Here is a 25811-nt window from a genome sequence, read left to right as displayed (position 1 = left end):
TGGGCATGTATATTATCATATAAAGTATGTGGAACGTTGTTGGTAAATAAGCATCTGTGCATACCTTCACGACCGATTGACGAACGTCTGCCTGTGGAGGTAAAAGACTCGAAAAATGAAGACGCTTATTTCAACGCGAGTCGTCGTGACAGATTGTACTACTATTGTATTAATTAAGTATGGTGCTACGAAACGTATTCAGTTTTAATCCCATGATATATCAACGATGCTGCATTTTGTAAGCAGTAGCGAACAATATCCACTGCCACTTTCAAGTCTATTGAAACTGGCCTTGTTCAGCCAGAAAAGTCTGGCTGTCCAAGCTATAGACACAGCGTGCTCTGCTATGTTATATTTGGTATGTTTAAACCGCACTCTAACTATAAATTCTTACACCGTGGTTTAAACCCGATATGTTTCATGTTTCAGCGTGCGCAGTTGACGACGTAGTATCCGAAAAGTATTCGAGAAATAATCGGACTGAAGCGTTTTCTAATAGTGACCACTCTGTTGGAGAACGTGTGTGTAATCTAATAGCGATTAATTCATTCGAGGAGGGCTGAATCGAATAGGGCAATATTTGATTCAACAATCGAATACTTCGAATATTCGAGCACCCTTACGCTAACGCTATATAGTGAACTAGAATATCCTAGTTCACTGTAACACGCACATTTACCGCACCATGCAGTGCTATATACCGCCGCTTTGAGACACCGTCAGCAGTGCGTAGAAACCACACAAATGACGCTAATGTTCTTTTTTTTGTTGAAGACTGTACCTAAATACATTGTGGTTCTTACATAATTACTTTGATAAAGAATGCTAAAATGTTCAAAATAATTATACTTCTTACCTGAGGTGGTCTGCATGGCGACGCCTAACTTTCTCTTGCTTCTTAATTCCTTCTCTTCCTTGCTTGCTCGCTTGCTTCTTGTTACAGGCGCCTACCCACTAAGGGGGATTGGCCAAGAAGCCGGCGGGTAATGTAAGTGTAAACACTAAGTCATAAAGGCAAGGTAAGGGGGAAAATTCACATTTTTAGAAATAGAACAGCGAAATTTTAGTCATACGGGACTAAAAGTTACGCGTCTACTTATTTACGCGTAACAAAATTACTAAAAGAAATTCGACTGTTTTATTCTCACCATTCCATAGTGAAAACAAAATCGCCAGGTATCTTCATTATGGTGACGATATTTTTTTTAGTTTGCTTTTTTTATCTCCCTCCGACTACTATCGCTTAATTAATGGCGGCCATTCCGCGGAGTAGGTTCCCTGGTTCCAGTGACATTAGGTTGAACCACCCCACAAGCTGGTGGGCCGGAACGACCAACGAGCTGGTGCACTGCAGTGAAGTTGAACAACTGGTGGAAGTGGCAATGACCAAAATTTCTTGGCCTGCAAAACCTATTTTTACCGCGTATGCTGCCACCTACAGGACGTGGGTCATCGCATCGTGTAGCTCGCCAGTCGTCCTCGCTATTGCCACGGATATTTTGATATTGGAGAATGAAAGCGATTTCTAGAAGTATACATTCACGTCTCTAATTAAAATACATTCATGGTCGACCAGATCCCCTATAAACTGTCGTAGAGTGAAAAAGAATATAATAAATGACAGAAAAGGCAATTTCGTGTGTTAGCCAAATCGCAACGCCCTCCATGTAGTCCAACAAAATTACGTCATGATTACGGATGTCAGATCACCCTTTTTAATCGAAGGACGCGCAGTCTCTTGCAATCGATTCGCACTTCGATGCACAGCTCGCATGATTTAGTGGCAAGGTTCGTCACGAGTTCCTCCCGAGTCAAGCCCCGATGTTGCTACCCAGAGTCTGAAAAAGAGACACTGTAGCATCGCAGCAACCTGCTTCATTTTCATATTAACTGCGAAGCCACTGTCCGGAATGACCGCATTATGTACGCCCACCATGCAAATAAAAACATTATGCGTTCAATACAGTCACGAATGGTACCCTTGAAGTTAATTTCACTATTATGCAGGAAGAAAAGTGATTGGTTCGTTTTCTGAAGTCAACACACGTGGATCTCGACTGTTCAGTCGCGAAGGGAGCTGCCCCACAGATATGGGCAGCGTTTCATGAAGGAACGGAAATTATCGATCTCTAGAGAAGGCGATGAACAAACCAATAAATGGCGTTCACAAATCCATCACTGATAATCTGAAGAATAGCCGCTCAGAATACCCTTTCAGACAACGCTCTTTTTTATTTATAAGGGCCAGCGCGGTTGAGTTATTAATGACGGGTATTTTTGATAGCCAAACGAGAGAAGCTTACCCGAACAGAGTAAAATGTTTTGCTCCGTGCAAATATCGTAAGTGAACTCGCTGTTCAGCGTTTGTTTTGTTTACGGGGAGCTAGTCGTAAACTGACAAATTTTGCACAAAAACAACCGGGGCCATGGCACCGTATACACTGTTGTCTTTTTGCGCTAAAGCTGAGATGAGACTCGTAATAAATACAAAAAAAATCAAAAGCTAGCTATCTTCCCCAGAAACAAAATTGAAAATATATGAAGAGAAAGCAAGTGGGACAATCTATCGCTTGCTCCGCGCGTTCGTGTTCAAACGGCATGTGGAACTTCGAAGTTCTGTAAGATTTGTGTTTAGATATCGGGGCTTAAGGAATCGGAGTGCCGCGCATCATTTGATTGATATGTCCCATTTTGCAGAAGACAACCTCTTTATGCTAACGATCAGTGCGCACGTCTGTGTCACGGAAGAACAACGACGTGAGCGTATAGTTATATGAGGAACGATATAAAAACGGCGATTTTGCCGCCCCGTACACGTATCGGCGGCCCCAAGGAAATCATTGTGCACAACAAACGTTCATGTTCAAACTCATGATGAATCGCTCGGACGTGTTCCTGAACAGCAGAAATCAATTACGTCACAGAGCCTGCGAGATACAAAAGCCGGGGATATAGCTTCACTCGTGACATTTCAGTTATAGGACTTGAAACTCGTTCTGCTTTCACTTTACGCGGTAAGTATTCTCGATGTGGACGGCACAACTAAGTGCAATGATTTTTCATTTTAAGATTTAGTATACACCAGAGCACGCCTGTCTCGCACCCAGGCTGCTGGCGAGCCGAGCGGATACTCTCGCACCCAGACGCCGGGCTGACCGGGGCTGCCAAGGCGCGCGCGGGCTGCACCAAGTAAACAGGGCAAGCTGCAGTTCTGAGGCTTTAAAGTGCGAAAAAGTACCCGTTCACGCCGCTTCAGCGTATAAGAGCTCGTGCGGGCACTACTGCGTCGTCTTTGGATGCCAAAGCAAGCTGCGCAACAAGAGGATATTAGCGTTTTCTGCGACGATTACGACGCGCCACGGAAAAAGTGCCGGTGCGGTGTTTTCAGCTTCGCCGTGAGTGGATAACTGTGATTCAAGCAAAAAAAACTAGGAGCCGAGCAAAATGCGCGAGTAAGTACACTATCAGCGTGTATTCTGCAGTGTGATGCCCCCTATTTCATTTTGCGAACCTAATTTGCGTGGCACGCAGCTGGGTTGAAGGCAGGCGTGAGCTTTGTGTGGGGGTGCACTTCATACCTTTGAGCGTTTCCTATGACGAAAATCTGGTGCAAGGTAGTGCTTTCAAGCACAAGCAATCAGCATGCTTTGCCACTTTCAACGTAGTATAAAGCTTTAGTGTTTTTTATGGCATCCGCGCCTTCGAGATTTCGTCTTCAAAACGTAATAAATGGCACGGTGCTCCTCAACAGCTGGCCAGAATTTCGTGCTTTCATTTCAGTGTTTGATGTCCCCAAACTTATTTGGACATGCGGCATCCAGCTGCACATAATACATATATTGGCACGTAAGTAAACAGTACTCGCGCCAGTGTCCTTTACGTCGCAGGCGTAGCTAACCGGCTTAACTAAGAGGAGCACAGTTTCGCTTGTAAAGCACCATCGTTACAAGAATAAAATAGCGCAGGTAGCTTCCAAAAGGGATCGCTGAACGATACTTCAGGTTATACTCTCTGATAGCACGGTTTTGTGAGCAAGACGCATTAGTGTAAGAGCGCCCGTGAAACAAAAATTACGTTCCGCGAAACTACCCGTAAAGCGTACTCTAATTATTACGTGATGCATGCTGAAATGATGAGCTTTCACAAAACTTTGTGCACAACTTGTAATATGGGGCAAAAAAACATCGTTTCACTCTTTCGCGAGCTGCACTGCAATTACGATTCACGCGTACTACAGCGAGAATGTTTTTTTAACAAATGTAACAGCGTACGTATCTGACGAGGTTGCTTCCGCAGCCCACTCAGTACGTACAGACGGAATCAGACTTGTCTAGAGCAGTCGAGCGGCCGGCTGCGGACTGCACAAGCGCCGCGTACCGGCAGTCGCTGAGTTCGAGATATGTTGGATACAAGCGCCAAAAGCCCGCATGTGGCATGTATACTTGCGGCCTAAATGCGATGTCAGCCTGTAACTTGTGACATAAGAGATAGTCAGTTATCTGGGTTACTTTCTATTCCTTTTTTTTTGCGTGCTGTCACTTGTGGAACCACCGCGGTTCGTGATAAGCGTGGATGCGCACCGGAATGCCTGCGCTGGCTTTGACAACCGCGCGTGATTGAACATAAAAAATGGCAATGATTTATCGGCGTTGCGGTGAGCGGTGACGTCAACGCCTATTAGCACATGAAGTGGCAGACGCAAACGACGACTGACGCAAAGAATGACGCTTTTTTTGCAATGGCTCCACGGCTAACTAAGGGAGAGCGGCGAGCGATCGCCATAATGGAACGCACAATGGCCCATAGAGTTATTTGTGATGCTTTTGAGTTTTGTGTTATGTTAAGCATCTTGCTGCATCATTACACACATCTTTGTTTCCAAAAATGCGCATTTTAGAGCATCTCAAGAGGACAAACTTTACTGAAACAATGAATAGCCTATTTGAAATTGTTGCAGAGCTTAGTAGTATTATCCCAAAGTTATATTCTGAAATTAGTGTTGTAATTCAGAAGTCCGTACTGTAAAATATCATTCGCTTTGTCTGTGTCCATAGATACTATAATTCTAAAAAAAGAAAAAAAGCTGCATGCTTTATTGTTGACATCTGCTTTCTAACTTATGGATCTTACATTTTAATCCACAAAACCGTATGAACATCGGAATGGTAAACACCACATAAACAGTTTCAGGCTTTTAATCTGCGTCCCCGAAAGTTATGCTTACCTTACTGATTCTGGCGTTTCATATTTTGGTCGATATGTTGCGTTAAGCGTCGTCAAGTTGCTGTGCTCTTTTGGTATGCCAGAAAGCAAGAAAAAAAATAATGACTTGAACGCTACCAATCGTTCGACTTCAATCAGATAGAAATGCATGAGGGGAAGCGTGCTTCATTTATCAGCTGCGGCGGCGGCTACACACACCGAAGCAGGCAAAGAATAAGCGCCGTTTCCGTCCACCTTCGCTCGTTAAAAATCGACAGGCCGATAACAGAAATGGTTCCGAGCACCGGTGCCGCATGCGGGCTTTTGGCGCTTGTATCCAACATATCTCGAACTCAGCGACTGCCGGTACGCAGCGCTTGTGCAGTCCGGAGCCGGCCGCTCGACTGCTCTAGACAAGTCTGATTCCCTCTGTACTGTATACATTGTGGACTTGCATGAGGAAGATGTTCTTGATGTTCCAATAAAATCATCGAAAATGTCCAGGCTAGAAAAGACTCGAAACACGCTCTCCGACGGGCTGAGTTTCGGAAGTTTCACGTTTGCTCTGTGTAGCGTCTGCTGGCGTGGCAGCCCGCGCGTGTTGTTTCGTCGTGTGTGCGATAGATGGCGCGACGCGTGATGCAAATATGGCGATGCGCATGGAATTCGCTGTGTTCTGGTCTATAGGGGCCTTCACTAGTACGTTTCTTGTCAGATCGTCAGATCAAACTATCATCTCGGATGAACATACGTAGTAATACGCTAAAATGAAGTAAGACAGTAATTAGCCACCATGTTAATTAGGTATGTTCAAGAGTCGGTGCTAAAAATTTCGCTACGTACTATGAAAATTGAAAAAAAAAATGGAGATGTGTAGTCACACGCTACGTTTCATTTCAACTGACCCTTTTCAAATTCAGTTGAAAATCGGCGCTTGTCTCGGTTCCTATTTGTATGCTGCGCTTTTTCTCGTGGTTTATGAGCCAACTTCATGTTAAATTGAGAGGTGCAAGATAGCCCGTCTTTCTTGTTTGAAGTGTGAAATTGCTAGCAGTGCATGGTGTTCTCATTAAAACGAAAGCCTTAGATGTCTAATGTGAACGTGGCGACGAACGAAAAGCCGTCTTGAATGCATAAAGGATCCTTTGCGTTTGACACTCACGGCTATAACATAAAATCTTGGCACATTATTTGCTGCCGTCAGTTCAGTGTTTGCACATATCTCTTTGCCTGTATTTGTATTTTATTTCTGGAGAGCGAGACTATGGCCTCACAGAAGGCATAGGATTATAGTCGCATGTCTTCCGTGATATTTCATTAAGGGCATAAACCAAACTCTCGGACGAACGAGCAATGGCCAACTCTCAATTCAGCGTACAGTCCGCAATAACTATAAAGCTGCCAGAGCTAGAGAAAATGAGTCGACAAAAACTGCGCATTCTTCTGTCATTTCCGGCAGAAACGTACATCTATAAAGCATAGCGAAGACAAAATTATTGGTACAATATTTTTCACGCGATCTCGTTTCCTTGCGATTGCTTGCCGCAGATGAACACAACTCAAACTGTGCTGAAAGTCTCGTTCATACCGGTGAGTGTATAAAGAAGTCTATATACAAAAAACTCTCTGCATTCCTGCGCAGCATGTTGCGCTGTTTTGAGGATATGGGCGAGCCAGAATAATGCATGCACATTTTGAGTTCAGAACGTGTATTGGTGTTGCCTTTTGCTTTTGTTGCTCACGCTTTTCAGCGATGCAACTAACAAAACAGGCCATCGCGAGTATTAAATATTAAACACGCTCCGAACCACCGGTATTTTACGCTCAGGTATGAAACTGAAGCCTTACAATCGATTACTTTCAACCTCATTTGCCAACCGCAACGGTTACTTACTGGTCTAGACTTTCTAGTATTCCACAGTAAATTAGAGCTAACCAGAGCCATACCATACGATGACTCTCACAAATCGTCGACATGTGTTACTGTCGCCGGCCGTGCACATCCTTCCTTCATTATCTAAATGAGTGCCCCATGACTGAATACCTCGTCTCGGGCATTGGGGGTAACCCCCATGGCCTCCCATACGAAGAGTCCCATTTCCCGATGCTCTTGTCAAATAAAAGAACTAGAGCCATACTGATACGCATCGAGCGCTTAATCAGCAGAGCGCTACCAGATTTTGCCCGACCAATACAGAACCCGGATGCCGACTGAGCCCAGTCTATCGTGCGGGCGCCCCCATGACTTTATCCCCACTCTGCCTTACCATTGCACAACCCTTGTGTCTGGCTTCTTTCTTATGTGCACGACTCCGTGTGTTACTCCACAGGGGCATGCCGCCACGTGGCCTTATGCATGAGCTGCATGGGCATTATTTGCCCGGAGCAAACTGCTATGCTGCCGTTGGGCGCCGTGGCTGGCGCGATCCCAGCGTCTGGGGAGGCCTGGTACCCCTACAGTGGGTAACTCAATGGCGTGCACCGCGTAGCGGTGCCGCTTTCCCGGCTGAAAGCCGTGGCTGGCTTTGGCTCCAGCGGCAAGGAGCGCGGCAGATCGAGTGTCTTCACAGGCACTTAGCATGCATCTTCTGGCATGCCTATCTAATTACTACTTTTCAGCTCATTAACTGCTCAGGCTGGCTCTAATCCTCCCAACACCGCAAACGGTGAATGCATCTCGTAAACCTCCTTGCGAGTCTCAAGAGCCACCCCAAGCTTCAGCATGCCTTGGGACGAATCATAACTCCTCTGATGACATCATTAATAACCGCACGCACATTGCATGTAACGCACATCGCGAGTATTAAATATTAAACACGCTCCGAACCACCGGTATTTTACGCTCAGGTATGAAACTGAAGCCTTACAATCGATTACTTTCAACCTAATTTGCCAACCGCAACGGTTACTTACTGGTCTAGACTTTCTAGTATTCCACAGTACATTAGAGCTAACCAGAGCCATACCATACGATGACTCTCACAAATCGTCAATGAGGCACTAAATTATCATCCGATCAATGAAATCAACCTATTTGTTAAAGAAGGCTATCGCGGCACCCATCTATCTACTTGTGCCACAACCAGAACTGATGATATTGCAGACAATGCTACTATTTCGAACTGGTTTAAAGAATCTTACGGTGCCGCAGTAATCAGAATGGTTGCACTTGCTATGCAGAGAACAGACGCATGCGCAGTGGTCATGTAAAGAAGAGATGTGAGGATGACTGTGAACGCAGTGGCCTCCGTATTTGACCGTCGCCTACCGCGGCGACAAGCTGGCAGTGGGCGGACCCATGGGTCAAGTGCTGGACGCCCTCACTAACAGCCTGAATATGACGTGAGTTGAGTTATTTCAATTCCTACCAATTGTCTCTATTTTTCTTTTAGCCAGCGAAAGCTGGTGAACCGGACCCAGACCGTAGAATGGGCAATAGATCCCTGCGTTTAGGCGGCCAAGGTTGGAGACAACACACCCGCTGTTGAAACTTTCCTACTCCTTCTTCCCTTCTCCCAGAATAAAACTTCCCAGCAAAGGTTATGAGAAATCGTTGAACAGGGAATGTCGCTTCGTAGAACGCTTCTACAAGAGGTCTTTCCTTTGTCGGGGGCAAGAGGGTTCGTATTCGTCAAGGCCTGACGAAGTCGTCTTGCCGAAACGCTGGCTCCAGCGACTCTCCAAGGAATTAAGTAAGGGGGAAAAGACACAAGCTCCCTTCTAATGCGTGCCTTCTTGTGTGACAGAAATGATGCTTCGATATAGACAGTATGACGTTATTCATGTACTGTTTAAGCAGATGACTATGTAGAGTCACATATTTTTGTGAAGTCCGAAAATAATCAGCAACACGGAAATGGCTGCAATTGAGCAAAAAATCAAATGTTTCACGCTTTTCAGCCGTGTGGAGTCACTGTTTAATCGCAAGCCATTTGCATGTGAGCGACAGCGTAAATGACACGTCCTTCATTCGGAGCAGGTTTGAAGCAACACTTCCGTCTGATGGCCAGGTAGGAATCCGGCTCCCAAACGGCTCTTGGACAGGAGCCGTCGGCAACGTTCAGAGAAGGGTAAGTCTGGGACAGCAGCTTGGACTCTTTCATGTCATCAGACGAAGTTTGTAATGAGCAGTTGACATTGCTCTCTCCGCACAGAATTAAAGAAAGAAGGTAAAATGAATGAGCCGGTGCACTATACGCCATATCGAAAATGTCCACTAGAAAGGCGAGACTATTACTTGATCCATTGTGCCACATTGTTACTTCAGATGTCGAATGTGAGACGAAATAAAAATCTGAGGTTTCAGGTGTTAGAACCACAATATAATATAATTATGAGGCACGTCGTAGAGAGGAACTCCGTAGTAATTTTGACGATACCCGGGGTTCCTTAACGTGCATTTGCATACACGCGCGTATTCGCATTCCAACTCCCTCAAAGTGAGACTGCCATTGCCGGGATTCGAGCCCGCGTCTTCGAGCTTAGCACCGCAACTCCTTAACCGCTAAGCTACCACGGCGAATACAGACGAAATACGACACATAGCTAAATAACTCCCAAATAATCACGAGATTATCTAGGAAGGAATTATTCACAGTTTGAAGCATCCCAACGCCTTCTTAAATGTGAGACGCAGGAGAGTTTACTAGTATACTGAAAGAAAGAGATATATATGTGAAGAAAGGCCGAATCGCCCTCCGAAATTAACTTTAAAACTTTTGAATAATAAATGCGATCTTTTTCAAGAATTCAAGGCAAGCTATTGCCTGTTAAAATTTGATACTTCTTTCACGGGACCGTACACGTGTAGTCAACCTCAACAGTGACGCGTTAGAGAAAACACCGTAGTGACGTCATTGAGAGCTGAACAGGACGATATCGCAAGTGTATAGAACACGTTCGGGTTGATAAGAGGCCAGCTGATAAATTTATCCCCATACTACCACAACGCCAAAACGGTATTCAACGGAGCTAGTTGGTTCATATAGCTAACACAAGAAGTTGACAGCGACGTCCTTGTCACGCCTCATATCTCTTCCAATCTAATCACACTTTCAGTGAGCAAGCTCAATAAATATAACCTTGATTACTTTCTATTCAAACAAACCAGTCATTTTCCTCGCGATAACTAGTAAATATAACTGGTATCATGTTTGCAATAAATAAAAGCTCAATTTTACACGAGGTGCATACTAAGTACGGCAAACACAAGGACGTCGCTTATTGGAATACCATGCATGAATTTCAGAAACAACTTAATGAATTTCTTTTACCTTGATGCTTAGTTCACTGTTGAGTAATAAACCACTTAAATCGCTTCTCCATGTACAGGAAGTGGACATGACCATCGTGGCCATGATCCAGTCTCACAGTCGCATGGCGGTCGGCCAGTACGGTCCTCCCATCATGTACGTGCAGTTGGGCATTCTCTCGGGCACCGGAGTGAGCACGTCCAACGTATTCGGATACATACTCACGTTCGACTGGAAGGTGAGCACTGGGGCCACTCACACACGTTCGCGAAGCTCCGAATTGTGAGTTTTTCCGCAAACCTGTAAACCATTTTGTTTCACGTTTGTCCACGCCGCTCACAGGAAGGCATTCATATGGACTATATTTCGTTATCACGGTATCATTTTTATTACCTTCATTCTTAGCTTTTAAAAGTTATTGCATTACTATCTTTTTTGCGCCTGTGCTCGTCTGTTCTTTTCTGTTGTCCTGTCTAGTTGCGCTGTTTACGGCGATGTTTATGTCCAAACACCAACGCGCCCAACATCCAACTCTTTTAAAATTGCTCTATTTCTTGCTGTACGGAGGACGTGCTATATGTCTCAACCTGCCCACAGCAACAGCTATAAAGCAAAACAAATGAAATAGCCTGTCGCGAAGTGTATACATGCATATTTAAACCAAAGCTTCTAAATTGCAGCGTTACGAAATTGCACAAAAAGCAAAGTTACTCAACAACGTTATGTGGCTGAGTAATCAGCGGCTATCTCAATTGTCCACGTTTACACGCCAGCCCTGTGTCGACCTCCGCCGTGCAAGCGCGAAGAACGCATGGTTCATTGGCAGCGAAACAAAAGAACCAGATGTGGCCGAGGAAATGAGCATTCAGACAAGATGGACACTCGCCTTAGCTCCCAAAATCGTTCGCAGTTAACACTGTGACTCTACACGAAATAAAGTGCTGGAATAACATGCTCAAAAAAAGTAACATGTGAGGTGCATGAGAACAAAGAGGTAACGCTTCACTAGCTGGGAAAAATGGCTAGGGAGATATAATGGAAAGTGGTGCATATGGCTTTGCCGTTCATTTTTTAAGCTGACTCGTCGTTTTCTCAACTTTCTTCCCAGCGCTTTATCGGCTCTTAACATAAACTTAACCACAGTGGTATCTTCTCTCCTACTTAACAACGCGTTTTCAGCGTACGCAGGTTTTACGATTGCGCTACCTGAAATTTCCCATTGTACATTGTAGAGAGAGAAAGCGAGAGGGGGGTATGAAATAAAGAAAAGGAAAGGTAGCGACTATAAGAAATATCCGGTCTGATACCCTACAATTGAAGAGGGTACCTGAAGGTAATCTTACTTAAATGTCAGCCGCCGTTTCTAGAGCTTTCGCCTTCTTTACTAGTAACGGTGAATCGTCCTCCGATGCAGGTTTGGGCTCTGCTTCTCAGCGCCGTGCACGGAGCAAGAATTCTTGAGGAGGCGAAACTGCGCTCGCTCGGGCGCCCTAATAAAGTCACGAAATCGGGCACAGCGCTCCCGCGCCCTCTGTCGTGAGAGTCCGCCAGCGGAGAAGGAAAAATGCGCGCGTCCCTCTCACCGCGCTCTCCGACGAAGCTCGTCGGTTAAGGCCATTCGTCAGCGATTCGCCGTTCGCGCCCGAATGGATGTGTTTTAACGCGACAGCGTTAACGAGCCCGTTTCACAGAAATACCGGTGTCGGCGTTGGTGTCGGCGAGGCTAGCAATTGAGAAGGCGATGCGCACAGGGCCCGATTACGCTATCGCGTTTCTACTCTCAAAGGCGAAGCTCAAGCGCACTCCAAGTTTTTGCGGTAAATTAACGAGAAAAATGGCGTCACATACAGGAAAATTACCAGCGTGATATATTTTGTACAACCTGAAATCTATAATTTTTGATAACGTCAACTCAATGAGTTAGGTATAATTTATTTCAACGAATGATGGGACTTACCCTATATGCCATCAATTCAGATTTAGGTTGTTGCGGCGGCCGCATTTAGATGGAGGCGAAATGCTAAAGGCCCGTGTGCTTACATTTAGGTGCACGTTACAAAACCCCAGGTGGTTGAAATTTCACATTGTCTATTTTTTTTTAGAACAGCAGACAAGTACCTGGGACAGCGCGCGGAAAGATTGAGTGCACGGCGTCTCGAAACAACACTGGCCGTTTCGGTTTGTCAAGGAGAACTTCGCCACCAAGTTCTCCATAATAGCGCCGCCTGTCTATGTCACTGTGCGAGACGTGCTTCTCACAAACGTAGTCACGAGGCGTCAGCTGTCGGTCATTTCTTGGTATGGCGCGAGCCCACGCTTCCAACCTCACAGGGTCTCTAGGAACTTTGAAGGTAATTACCTTCTCCTTGCAGGACGCGTACCCACTGCTGCAGTTCGGCACGACACATTTCCGCCCCATCCTGAAGTAGCACTGGTCGAAATCTGCAAAGCACTCTCCTTTTTCGCGGCGTGAAAAGCGCGCGCAAACATCGAGGAGTCGGCTCCGCCGGCGCAACGCGCGGAAGCCACTGAGAGCGCTAAAGAGAAAAAAAAAAACAGCAAATCGCCAAGGGAACTTTCCCTCCCAAGGCCACCTACGCATGCGCGCGCAGAACATACGAGCGAGGAGCGAGGGGCGCGTGCATGCGGCGGCAGACGTCGTCTGCTCATGGGCCGCTACTAGCAGTTCGTTTCAAGCGCTGTACGGCCTATAATTCTGGCAATATCGATTAGTAACTGCAGCTAAAGTATCTGTCATATCTACCTATTGATGTTACAGACAGAAATCTTAGAAATTTTATAATGTATGAGGCGCTATCACGATTTTTATGCGTCGCGCCCATAGAAGAGCATGTAAAAGATGGCAACAGGCCGAAAGCGTCATCTGTCGTGCTTCGGCGTAACCGCATTCCGCCGTGACGCTATCGCGCCGCCCTCGCGCGCTGCCGCGGCCGAGAGATTCTCCTCCTCAAATACTTCTTTCTCCGTGGCGCCGTGCCCGTGCTCGCACTGCTAATAAGCCTGTCTGAGATCATCGTCCACAATACCTCATGGAGAAAGATACCACACAGAGTGCACGAATGGGGTTGGGAACTCTTCAGGAACCTGCTCTACGAAAGTGCGTAAAGACATTTCTTTCGTTCTGGCACAACTCGCGAACACATTGCACATGTTCACGGGACAAAACATTTAATTACCTAAATTACATAAAAGGCGCTCCGTGTATTTGTAACACTCTCCCTCTGTCTGGTGTCGTCGCGCCTTACACTTCAATATTTAATTACCGTTACAGCAGGCAAGGAACACATAAGCACCAGTGTACAAGTAGATGTAATAATCGCGTGAAGGTTACCTTACTGCATTTACTTTGATGGTATAAAAATATTAGCAACCGTATATCTGCTTCAGCACACATGTCGCTTGGGAGGTATAAAGCAGTGCTGCCAAAGCTACTGATTTATTAATAGGTATACTGTTATTTTATTCTATTCTGTAGTTAGTTCATCATATTGTGCTATTGCATCACATACTCCACATAGACATGATAAGAAGAGAGAGACTCTTTCTTTTAAAAACTGGCTTTCGCCAGCGTCTCTATAATCGCTGGCATGCTACTTTGTATAGGCATGAGTAATTAGATTTATAAACAATAGACAGATTCATAAAGTGGAATTCGCCATCACTAGGTTCTTGTTTGGACTATTGAACGATACATGTCGACAAGTGTATCGGTGAAAAAGAGACATTGGACACGTTTCCAGTTACAAAAGACGAGAGGCAACGCGCGCCCGGAGGCATCTGTAAAATGTGTCGCATACATATATGAGAGACGCACTGCAGCTGTCCTCTACAAAGGCATGTACCTGAACGAGTCACATCCCGCCCTCCTTTCCAGGTTCCCCGCGCATCCCGACACAGACGTCTGCACGCATAGCGCTGACCGCTTGGCTACTGGCGGTGCTAGTGATCGCCAACTCGTTCGCGGGCCACTTGAAGTCCAGCATGGCCATCAAAAACGAACCTGCTCAGCTGGACACCATCCACGACGTGGTAGCCCAGCGCGACCTAAGGCCCATCGTCTGGAAAGGATCACACTACGAGGATTTCTTATCGGTCAGTCCTAAATATGCTAATGCACGCTGATGCGCATGCTCTCAACATGTCACTTTATGCGAATGGCCTGAGCTCGTGTTCAATATAACGTAAGAAATCTCCGCCTAGTTTACATAAAATTGTAGAGGACACCCGCTCATGAAAGGAATAAGTTGTCAACCACTTATTTTAAATATAGCACCAAGCAATATGCAAAGAAAATCCGTACTCCCCCCCCCCCCCCCCCCCCCAGAACGTCAGCTTCGCACCTGAGGAAACAAGTTATCCTGGTCTTGCCTTCGTCCCGGACCATTTTTCATTCAACTGCGGAGCTTACGGGCTGAGAAACCTACATTTACTTTGTAGCTTCGTGCTACACTCAAAACGGGTGCATGAAAATATTTCCCTTTCATGAAACTTCATCCATTTTACAGGCTCCCGCAGAACTGATCTGCTAAATGTACCGGCTTTTTCAGTTACTCTAAATAACTGCCATTCTACGCAGAAATCAGGCCATAGTCTGAAGCGATATTTTTAAACTGTGTAACCTACATTTGATTCAGTGAATGTTTTTTTTTTTTACTGCGTAATACAACAAACGCAGTGCATTGGCTACTTGGGCTGGTTGGTACTGCATTCTAAAAGGAAAAATACGCTCTTTGTGCGCAAGACGTTTCAGAAAAGAAGACAGATAGGACAGAGCGCACTCCTATCCAAGACAGATAGGAGTGCGCTCTGTCCTATCTGTCTTTTTTTCTGAAACGTTTTGCGCACAAAGAGCGTATTTTTCCTTTTAGAACAACAAATGCACCCGAATTTGACAAGCTTTAAAAATATTTCTAGATGTTTACGCGCCTTAATGATGCACGCCGTAGTTCGGGACTCCTAATTAATCCTGACCACTTGAGGTTATTTTACGTGCACCTAAAGTACGGTCGTTTCTGCCTTTCGCATCCACCAAAGTGCGACTGCCGTGACCGGAAAATGTCAAATCAAATCAAATCAAATCAAATCAAATCAAATCAAATCAAATCAAATCAGTTTTATTTACATCCTGGAGATGTGGGCAAGCTTGGGCAAAAAGCGATACAATTCGCTTGAGGAAAGCCCAAGCCCCCATATACAGGGCATACAGTAGGGACACACAAGGATGTCAAAATGCAATCAAAGAACAAACTAGCGCGTTACATACACGAAAAAACACTATCACAAAATCAAACCAACGCGTTACATGAGAGAAAAAAAAGAAAAAGGACGAAAAAGTGGTTAACGTGACACTTTAAACCTTGTTTCTACGATATTTACGACTACAAAGATAGAGAGTATGTGTCAATGTGTATATGTACAGATCGTCAACAGCTAAAGATAATTATTTAACACAATAATTAATCCAAAACAACAGGCAAACATCAAACAAACAAAAAACAATGAAAATACATCTCTCTTCATACAGTACAGCAATTTTTTTTTTTACGGGGATTAGTTACAGGAAGTGTTTTTTAATGTCACTTATACTACGTTTCTCTCATTCTATTTCGCTACTGAGGAGTGTGTTTAGTAAGTGAGGCAAACAATACTGCAACATCTGTCGTCCGTATTCTGTTCGGCAAAAGGGGATGTTCCAGAAGTCTTGTTTGCGGAGAGAATAGAAAGGAGCATTTCCTCTCAGGTTAGCGAGATTTAGAAGGTCGTGTTGATTTTTATAAACTGACTTTTTATATTTGATAGCTAGTTTCCAATGTATATCCCGCGTACTAGTTCTTAGTAACGCAAGGCCATAAATGCCAGGCTATACGCGTGCCGCACGATGCTGTCGGCGAAGCCTATACTACATAACAACGCGACGCTGTGTTAATGGCGATATTACTATTTCGCCATCGCCTGCTCTGCGTCATGTGAGCGCACCTTCGTCGGAGGTGCTCACCGACGACACGATGCACGCGATAGTAAAGTAACCACGCCGCAAAATAAACCGCACATTTCCAGTTTATTTTGCGGCGTATGCGCGGTAAATAACAATTTCTGCGGTTTTACTTGCCAAAACCACGATATGATTAGGAGGTGAGTGTGCAGAGCTTGTTGTTGGGAGCACCATGTGACCCGTGCTGCCGTGTCCACGCTAAGCGTGTTCACGACTGTACACCGAGAATGCGCATTCACTGAAGAGATCGGTCGCGGATGTGTGAACGTTCTAACGGGACCAAAGCTCGGGGATGGACCCTTAAAGGGGCCCTGCAACACCTTTCTTTGTTATATTGGAATAGTCCCATTATTGACGTATGACTCTTCACCAGCCATATGCCGCAAAAATTTTTCGAATCCGTCAAGTCTAAGTGGTGTTACCAAATTATAGAGATCACGTTCCGCGGCTTTCTCTCTCAACTCAACGCAGCGAGCGCGCGGAAAGCTGCGCGCGGCGTGAGGGGAGGGAGGGAGGGCGGAGGTGCGAGGAGGCGACGTCAGCGCCGGCGGCATTTTTTTCATTTTTTTCTCTCTGGCGTCTCGGCGCAACCACGTGGTCTGTGCCGCCACTTCCGGTCGGCTTGCGTCGTTCTCGTCGAGCGGAGGCGATCGCGCTGTGTATCGCGCGTGCTTGAAAACTGCGCCAACTGCGCGTCGGTTTGGTAATGTTGGGTGTGCACCTCGAACGCCGTAGTGTTTTCATCGCTCTGCCAACCATGGAAGCAAACGTGCGCGCTCGTTTGGAACGAATGACAGCTGAGATCGGTTTCGGCCCATACTCCGATACACCGCCTCGTAAGACGGCACTGGCAGACGACCCCGAAGCGCCGCCATTACCGGACGCCAGCATTGTTATCGGAGACACGCTGCGCCCGTGCCTCGGTCGGTCGTGAGAACGTGCCGACGATGCAGTTCTCAGCTGACGAGGCAACACTCGAACGGCTGCCACTCTCAACGGCAACCGGCGATGGTCAAAAGCACAGAAATATTCACGTTTTCGGCACTGCGCATGGCGAAGAAAACGGAACCACGCAACTACGAGCAGACGAGCTGTCGGTGAGACCGGAAGTGCTAATATTAATGTTTGTTCGGTGTTTTTAACGCGATAACATAATATAAACATACATATTATCTGCTTATTGAACTCAAAATTAACAACGAAAGTAATAATGAGGGTTTTATCGTGATTATAACATCAGCCAATGGTGGAACTGCCGACAATCGCGTCATATTTTGCGGACTAATACATCATTTGTCGAGAGAAGAGGGAGCGATTTTCAGCTGACTTTGAGAATTTATTGTAAATTCCAGGCCGTGCGCATCGCTATAATATTTGGCTCGCGTGTTCTCGGGAGCCTCGACTACCGATCGGCAGCGCTTTTTGAGCATGCTCGAAAAGTGTTGCAGGGCCCCTTTAAGCTCATCCTTTACGTCGACTGGTACGCGAAGAGAGCGTCGCTTTTAAAACTAGAGCCGTAAAGTGTTCTTATACCATGCGCAGACTGCCCGGTCTCCGGTCCTGCGTTCGTTGTGGCAAATGGTGACACGCACCAACGGGTCTCAGCTAGGGCGTGACATGTTCTCCGACGAGCACATGCGCCAGGTGGTGCAACGACGCGCCGTGCTCCTGGTGGACCACATCTCGCTCCAGTGGCGCACGGCCGCCTACTGCCGTCGCACACTGAAGTCCAGCTTCCACTTCGCACGCGAGCACATTGACGAAAACCCAGTCTCCTTCCTCATGTCGCCGACCATGCGCAGAGATCTACATCAACGCATTTACGCTAGGTACTGCACATCAAAGAATGTAAACGCATACATGCGAATATATACGTGAAAATGAACTTGTCTTGTGCTTGATATTTTGCCTCACCGACTGCGCTCATCTACGCATAACGTCTCAGTGAAGCAGCGTGAATTACAATAAATGTTCCTCGCGCCAGCTGGCCTGGATTACTTGAACTGTGTAACTACTAATCACGCAAACAGATGGCTTGCATTGACGTTATAGTGGTGCCGCAGACTCAGCGTACAATCATATCGAGAAAATGCGTAAGCAATTAACGTGACAGCATGACAGGCGCGTCTTATAGATCGAGAGACACATCTACAACCGTGATGATCCGCTGTATAACTGGCACCGTCAAGCACAAATCGATTCACGCGTTATTATACTGTGTACTCACGCCATCGTGACCGCCGTATTTGGGTATTAGCACGATGAGAAGCTGCTTCCATGACGTCACGTGGTTTGTGCAGGATCATGTGGATGTGCGAGAGCGGCCTGATGAGCAAGTGGATGGCCGATAGCCTGGGCGACTGGCAACGCTGTGTGCGACAGACGGGAGGTCACGTCGCGGAGGATCTCACCGTTTCCGACACCCTGGCCAGCTTCGTGCTCTGGGCACTGGCCATGACGGTGGCCTTGGCGGCCTTTCTCGTGGAAGTGCTGCACCCTCACGCATCATCACAGCTCACGCTGACGCACCAGTTGACTGGGCACGCCAAGGCGACCCGTGTCCAGCTGAAGAGGTCACGCATACCGCGCCCTAAAGTGCGCCTACTAGCTCGCTAGGCGATTGACATTTTCCAAGCTGTGACGATCGCGTATACATATACGTTTGTGCTGCACCGCTTAGCACTCGTTGGGGTATAGCCCGAACTTATCGTTTCTGCAACAATGGATTTACATTTAGAAGAGCACATGCGAAATTACGCTTTCAATGCTTACGTAAACCACAGCTATTAAAAGGAGGAAGTGGGGCGATCGTGAAGCGACAGTTATGGCGTTTCACCATACAAGTCCTACCAATAAAGATGGTTGTGCAAGTGTCGATGTAGCGCTCTGGGCTTCGTCTTCACATGTTAAGCTTAACAGAGCGTACATGGCGTGACTCTGTAGTGACCTCACTTCATTTCTTTTCATTTCGTGATGTCGCTGGCGCGACATTGCTCACAAGTGCAATGAGGACATGCAAACGTCTTATAAGCTGCGAACATCGCACTGACTAGTCGATATCCTAGGGGTGTGTTCGCCAGTGGTGATGCGAGGTACCGAAGAGCGAGCGCGAATGGCCACTTCTACTGGCTACACTTACTGGTTTAAGATTAATCAGAAAACTCGGTCGAAGGACGCGTTTCCCTATCATTCCCATTCCCATTCGTTTCCCTATCAGCAGTTATAGAAAATGAAACTTGGGCTATCTACTCGTCCTTGCGAAATTGCAATAAATTTGACTTTAAAATGGTGAGCAAAAAAATTACCTCAGTCTGCAAAAATCTGTGGTTCTCCTGCGTTTTCCTTGTGATTTTTTGTGATTTTCTGTGACGTTTTGTGATTTTGTGAGGGTGTCTGTGATTACGTTATTTGCAGAGTAAAGGTGCGCGGGCAAGGACGTGTGGCTACCCCTGCCACACGCACCTCTGCTACAGTGATTTCAGGCCCTATATTCACGCTCGAACCGCCCCTTCCTCGTTTCACTGTGTGGCTACCGCTTTGTCTGCGACCGAATTTACTGTATATGCTAGTAACCCTACTGCGACCGAGGCAGTTACGCCACCTATGGGTGTATCTTACTTACTATATATACTTAGCGGAGCGGGACATGCGACGCGGACACTCACCAGAAGAGCTCCACTGTTGAAGAATTTGCATCACCATTTGAGAGAGAGAGAGGTTCAATGACACAAAGGCAGAGAGGTCGGCCTGAGCGATAGTTTGCTCTAGTCCTGCTACTCTACACGGGGGGGGGGGGGGGGGGGGGGGGGGGTAAGGGGGGAAAAGGAGTGATGAATGACGATGGTGAGTTAGGTGAGTATATATACAGCCCCGTCAAGTGTGGCCTAGAGGTGGTCCACGTAAGTATGATGGATGTCGTTTGGTAATACTACTGTATTTTGAGAATAAACAATGTGAGTTGCCATGGGGCGCTATGAGAACGTACACATCTCAAAAGTATAGTTTTAAGGCGAAAGTCCTAGATGCCTCATGAAGAGCGAAATTTGGCCGTCAACGTCATAGTCAACATACGACGCGAGGGACGATGCTATCACCCTCGGACTTTATGCGAAACCTCACGGCGACGACGACGAAAAAATGCGTATGGGGAGTCATTACAAGTGCTGTCGCCAATAAAACATTATGCGTTAAATATAGTCGCAAATGGTGCCTAATGGCACATCCTTGTAAGCCGCGTACTCCCGAATTTAATTCAACGATCATGCAGGATGGTGGTAATCGGCTCGTTTTCTGAAGTCAATGACCCTTAACCTTCGAAGAATTGTATCGACTGCTCATTCGGGAAAACAGACGCTCCATATGTGGACAACGTTTCATGGAGGAAATAAACCTATTGAACTGTAAAGAAGGCAACGAGTAGATCAATAAATGGCAGTCGCGAAGCGTTCGTTGATAATGTAAATAGAAGCGCTGTATGTCCTTTCAGACAATGCTTTCTTTTTACGTCGTGAAGCTGAGCATGGTTGACGTTATTAATGACGGTTTTCCGGGAGGGCGAAATGACAGAAGTACCCGAGCCGAGTAAAGCTTTCACTCCGTGTAAATATCCTAAGTGATATCTGTGCTCAGCGTTTGACTTGTTCAGGAAGAGTCGTAAGCGGATCAAAATTTTAGTGGCGCAAGCACCACCGTGGAAACGACATCGTACGCACTGTCGTCATTTAGTGCTACAGCTGAAACTCGTGATAGACAATAGATAAACTCCCCGCCACGGGGGTCTAGTGGTTATGGCGCTCGGCTGTTGACCCGAAGGTCGCGGTATCGAATCCCGGCCGCGGCGGCTGCATTTTCGATGTTGGCGAAAATGTTTGAGGCCCGTGTACTTAGATTTAGGTGCACTTAAAGAACCCCAGGTGGTCGAAATTTCCGGAGCCCTCCTCTACGGCGTCTCTCATAACCATATCGTGGTTTTGAGACGTTAAACCCCAGATATTAATTATTAAAGATCAAGAACTACCTTTCGTAAAACCAGTCGGTCGTATAAAGGAATAAAACGACGACAAAGCAAACGGAAGGATTACTCGTCCTTAAATGCGAACGGCATAAAGCAGTTCGAACTACTCTCGTCCCTTCCTAATCGTTCTATGCGCCGTTAACATTTTGAAATGAATCCACACCAACTTGCCCAAGCGTCGACCCTTGCATACTCTGATAAGGAAGGAGGAAGGAGAAGGAGAGAAAGGAAAGGCAGGGATGTTAACCAGTCTAGAAGGACCGGTATGCTACCCTACACTGGGGGAAGGGATGGGGGAGATATAAAGGTAGAGAGAGAGAAGGAGAGCACGCACGCACAATGAGTCACATACATCTCACGGTCATCATAACGACGTTAGTCTATAACCGACGGTGCAGGTCTGATGCCTTCAAGAAGTTGAGCACTGCCTTCGTCGCCTTCACCCGCGATGACCTATCAGGACGACATTCCAGAATGGTTCCTGCCGTCATCGGTCTGGGATCTATGCGAGCAAGAGCGACTGCGAGGGATTTTCTCTGCGCATTGTAGCGAGGACAGTCGCAGAAGATGTGCTGTAGTGTCTCCTCGCTACCACAGTTGTCACAAAACGGGTTGTCAGCCATTTGGATTCGAAAGGAGAATGACTTTGTGAAAGCCACTCTTAGCCATAAACGGCAAAGCAGAGTGGCATCATATACTCTGAATACTCTGATAAGGTTCACATTTAGATATGAAGGTTCAGGAATCGAAGTGCCACGCGACATTTGATCGGTGCGTCCCGTTTCACGTAAAACAAACAACCGATTTCTGCAAACGATCAATGCGCATATCTCTGCCATGCAAAAAAAAAAAGAAAAAAAAATTCATATGAGCATATATTTACACGACCACAGATACAAACGGCGCTTTTGCCATCATACATATGCATACCAGCGGCTCCGAAGAAATCATTACACGCGACCGTTCGTGTTCAAGCTCATGACGAAGTGCCCGGACATGTGCCCCAGCAGGAACAGCAAAAACCAATTAGGTCACAGCGCCTGTGAGATACAAAAGCCATGGATATAGGTTCACTCGCGACATTTCAGCACAGGACTTGAAACTCGGTCTGCATTCACTTTGTGCGGTACGTATTCTCGAATTGGGTGGCGGAACAATGAAGTGCATTAATTTTCTAAGTGAGCATTTAGGATTTAGTGCACAGCTCGCTAGCATTCACAAATACACTTCTTATCAAATCAAACTCTTTTTCGGGTGAGCATAAGAGCTTGTTGTGAGCTTGTGAGCTTGCTGTGTAACTCGGAAGACAAACTGCAAAACATGGTTACTGAATTGGACAGGCAAAGCAGAATGCCTGGTCTAAATGATATGCTGAAATCTAACGTAATGTTCAACAGCCTCGGAAGAGAACAGCGGTTTGCGACGGGTAACGAGCCACTGGAAGTGGTCAGAGAATACGCCTATATAGGGCAGGTAGTAACCGCAGATCCGAACCATGAGACTGAATTATCTAGAAGAATAAGGATAAAGTGTCGTGACTTTGTCAGGTACTCTGGGATCCTGAATGGCGGTTTACCGGGATATCTCACGACAAAAGTGCATTACAGCTGCATCTTAACGGTACTTACATACGGGGAAGAAATTCTGGAGGCATATGAAAAGGCTTCAACTTAAATTGAGGACGATGCATTGAGCCACGGAACGGGAAATTATAGGTGTTACGCTAACGGACAAGAAGAGAGCTGAATTGGTTAGGGAACAAACGGGTATTAAGAACATCTTACTCGAAATCAAGAAGAAAAAAACGGGCATGGACAGGGCATGTGGCGCGTAGGCAAGAGTAACAGACTGGATTCCAAGAAGAGGCAGAAAGTTAGGTGGGCAGATGAGAATTAAGAAGATTGCGGAGATAACGGGGCCACAGCAAGCACAGGACAGGGTTAGCTGGAGAGACATGGGAGAGGCCTTCGCCCTGCAATGGGCGGTCGTGCTGCTGCTGCTGCTGCTGCTGCTGCTGCTGCTGCTGCTGCTGCTGCTGCTGCTGCTGCTGCTGCCGCCGCCGCCGCCGCCGCCACCATCGTTACGCTCACGGATATTCTGTACAGTCATGACATATATGTTCACTGTTGTCATATCTCTTTCCTTGGCTTCACGTCTTATTTTTAGTGATCGTGATTATAGCTTCACTGAAGGCTTGCGATTATACTCGCATGTCTTCAGTGAAATTTTATTAAGGACATATACCAAACACTGGGACGAAAGAGCACTGAGCAAATCGCAATTCAGCGTAGTCCTTAATATGTGTACTGCTGCCAGAGAAAGACAGTGATTTGAAGAAAAAAGACTAACTGTGCAAGCTTCTGTCATTTCTGCCACAAACATACCGTACATCTATGAAGTGCAGCGAAAGAACGAGTATCGTTCCACTATTATTAACGCGGTCTCACCTCGTTGTGATTTCTTGCCGCAGATGAACATTACTCAAAAGCTGCTGAAAGTCTCGTTCATACCGGTGAGTATACACAAAGCAGTCTTCGTGAGTATAATATTGCAAGAGACTCTCTGCATGTTGCGCTGTTTTGATATAAAGGGGCGAGCTGCAAAAGTGCTTGTATACATTTTTTGTTCAGAACATACATTGCTCTTGCCTTTTTGCTTTCGTTGCCTACGCTTTCCATGGATGCAACTGACAAAGCAAGTACTCGCAATAATTAAATATTAAATACGCTCTGAACAGCCGGCATATATTAAGTCTAGTTACGACATTCAAGCCGACAATCTACTCCTCTCAACCTCATTTGCCAACCGAAACACTTTCACTTGCTGCTGGTTGGAAGTGTTTTATCCCCAAACACAATTCGAAATAAGCAAAAGAAAAATTATAAGTTTACGTGCACAGCAAATAAGAAATAACCAGGACCCATTTTCACAAAAACGTCTTACGCTAAAAATTTTCGTCAGAGAATATTTCAGCCAATCACGGCGCGGGACATATCATTAGCGAAGCTGGATGAGCAATGAGAAAACACGCTTACGAAAGAGAACTTTTGGGAATTCGGTCCCAGAGCCGTGCCATATGGTTGCGCTCACAATTCATCACTGAGAGAATAAACTGTCTTCAGCTGATCGATGAAATCAACCTCATTCGGTGAAGATGGCTGTCGCGGCACCCATTTGCATGTACTTATATCGCAACCCCAACTAATGATACAGTGCATAACGGTACTATTTCGAACTGGCTTAATGAAAATTACGGTTCGCAGTCATCAGGATGGCTGCACTCATTGCGCTTAGAGCGCAGAGAAAGGATCCACGCATGCGCAGTGCTCATGTACTGATGCCAAATGAGAATGACCGTGCATGCAGTGGCCCCGTATTTGACCGTCGCCTACCGCGGCGACAAGCTGACAGTAGGCGGGCCCATGGGTCAAGTGCTGGACGCCCTCACGAACAGCCTGAATATGACGTGAGTTCAATTATATTGGTTCCTATGATGTGTTTTTTTTCTTCTTCTTCTTTTACTAGCGAAAGCTGGTGAACCAGGCTCATGGCTACAGAAAGGGCAATGGATACATTGAATGAAGTGGCCTCTTGTCAATGTTGGAGAGAACACAAGCGGCTCTTGAAACAACTTTTTGTGCAAAACTAACTGTTGCAGTTAGAGTGCGGCACTTAAGAGAATGCCCAAATGACTTACGATAGGCTGTGACAACATCTTAGCGAACTTTTGTGCTATGTGTGGACATTTCATATGTGTAAATACTTGTGCTTTGTAAACTTTTGTGTTGAGTTGACGCTTCCCTGCATTGAAGAACTGGGACTGAGTGCGTGACTATAGGTGCCTTTTTTATAGTTTTGTGTTTGTTCTCTGCTTTGCGATGACAACTATTATGCAAGAGAGGAGGATTAGCCAAGAGTGGCACCGCGCATTGGCGCCAGCCTCTCCTTATATACATTCAATAAAAAAAAACGTTTATCTCCTTTCTTTCTTTCTTTCTTTCTTTCTTTCTTTCTTTCTTTCTTTCTTTCTTTCTTTCTTTCTTTCTTTCTTTCTTTCTTTCTTTCTTTCTTTCTTTCTTTCTTTCTTTCTTTCTTTCTTTCTGAGAAGAAAACTTCCAAGCAATACAGAAGTTCACGGGATAATAATAATTTCTGCGGTATTACGTTCCAAAGCCACGATATAATTGAGGGACGCCGTTCTGGAGGGTTCCGGAAATTTTGACCATCTGTTATTCTCTAACGTGCACCTAAATCTAAGTACACAGGCCTCCAGCAGTTTCGCCTCCACAGAAATGCGACCGCCGCGACCGGGACCGAACCCGCGACCTTT

The 25811-nt window shown here is 46.1% G+C and overlaps 2 protein-coding genes across 2 annotated transcripts; both read left to right on the top strand.

The window, feature by feature from the left end:
- The first annotated feature begins 6754 nt into the window (after positions 1-6754).
- On the top strand, positions 6755-12066 carry LOC119381104 (probable glutamate receptor). The gene is made up of 6 exons (XM_049412167.1): positions 6755-6792; positions 8444-8544; positions 9182-9272; positions 10534-10692; positions 11869-11901; positions 12055-12066. The coding sequence occupies exons 2-6, from the start codon at positions 8501-8503 to the stop codon at positions 12064-12066; spliced, it is 339 nt and encodes a 112-aa protein (XP_049268124.1). The 5' UTR covers positions 6755-6792; positions 8444-8500.
- A 1382-nt stretch (positions 12067-13448) lies between these two features.
- On the top strand, positions 13449-19331 carry LOC119382608 (uncharacterized). The gene is made up of 4 exons (XM_037650387.2): positions 13449-13572; positions 14350-14567; positions 18010-18296; positions 18768-19331. The coding sequence occupies exons 2-4, from the start codon at positions 14457-14459 to the stop codon at positions 19081-19083; spliced, it is 714 nt and encodes a 237-aa protein (XP_037506315.1). The 5' UTR covers positions 13449-13572; positions 14350-14456; the 3' UTR covers positions 19084-19331.
- The last annotated feature ends 6480 nt before the right edge of the window (positions 19332-25811 follow it).

The sequence above is a fragment of the Rhipicephalus sanguineus genome, chromosome 2 (assembly GCF_013339695.2).
Source record: "Rhipicephalus sanguineus isolate Rsan-2018 chromosome 2, BIME_Rsan_1.4, whole genome shotgun sequence".
Taxonomy (NCBI): Eukaryota; Metazoa; Arthropoda; class Arachnida; order Ixodida; family Ixodidae; genus Rhipicephalus; species Rhipicephalus sanguineus.
Note: the sequence above shows the minus strand (reverse complement) of the source record. Positions and strands in the feature narration are given on the sequence as shown.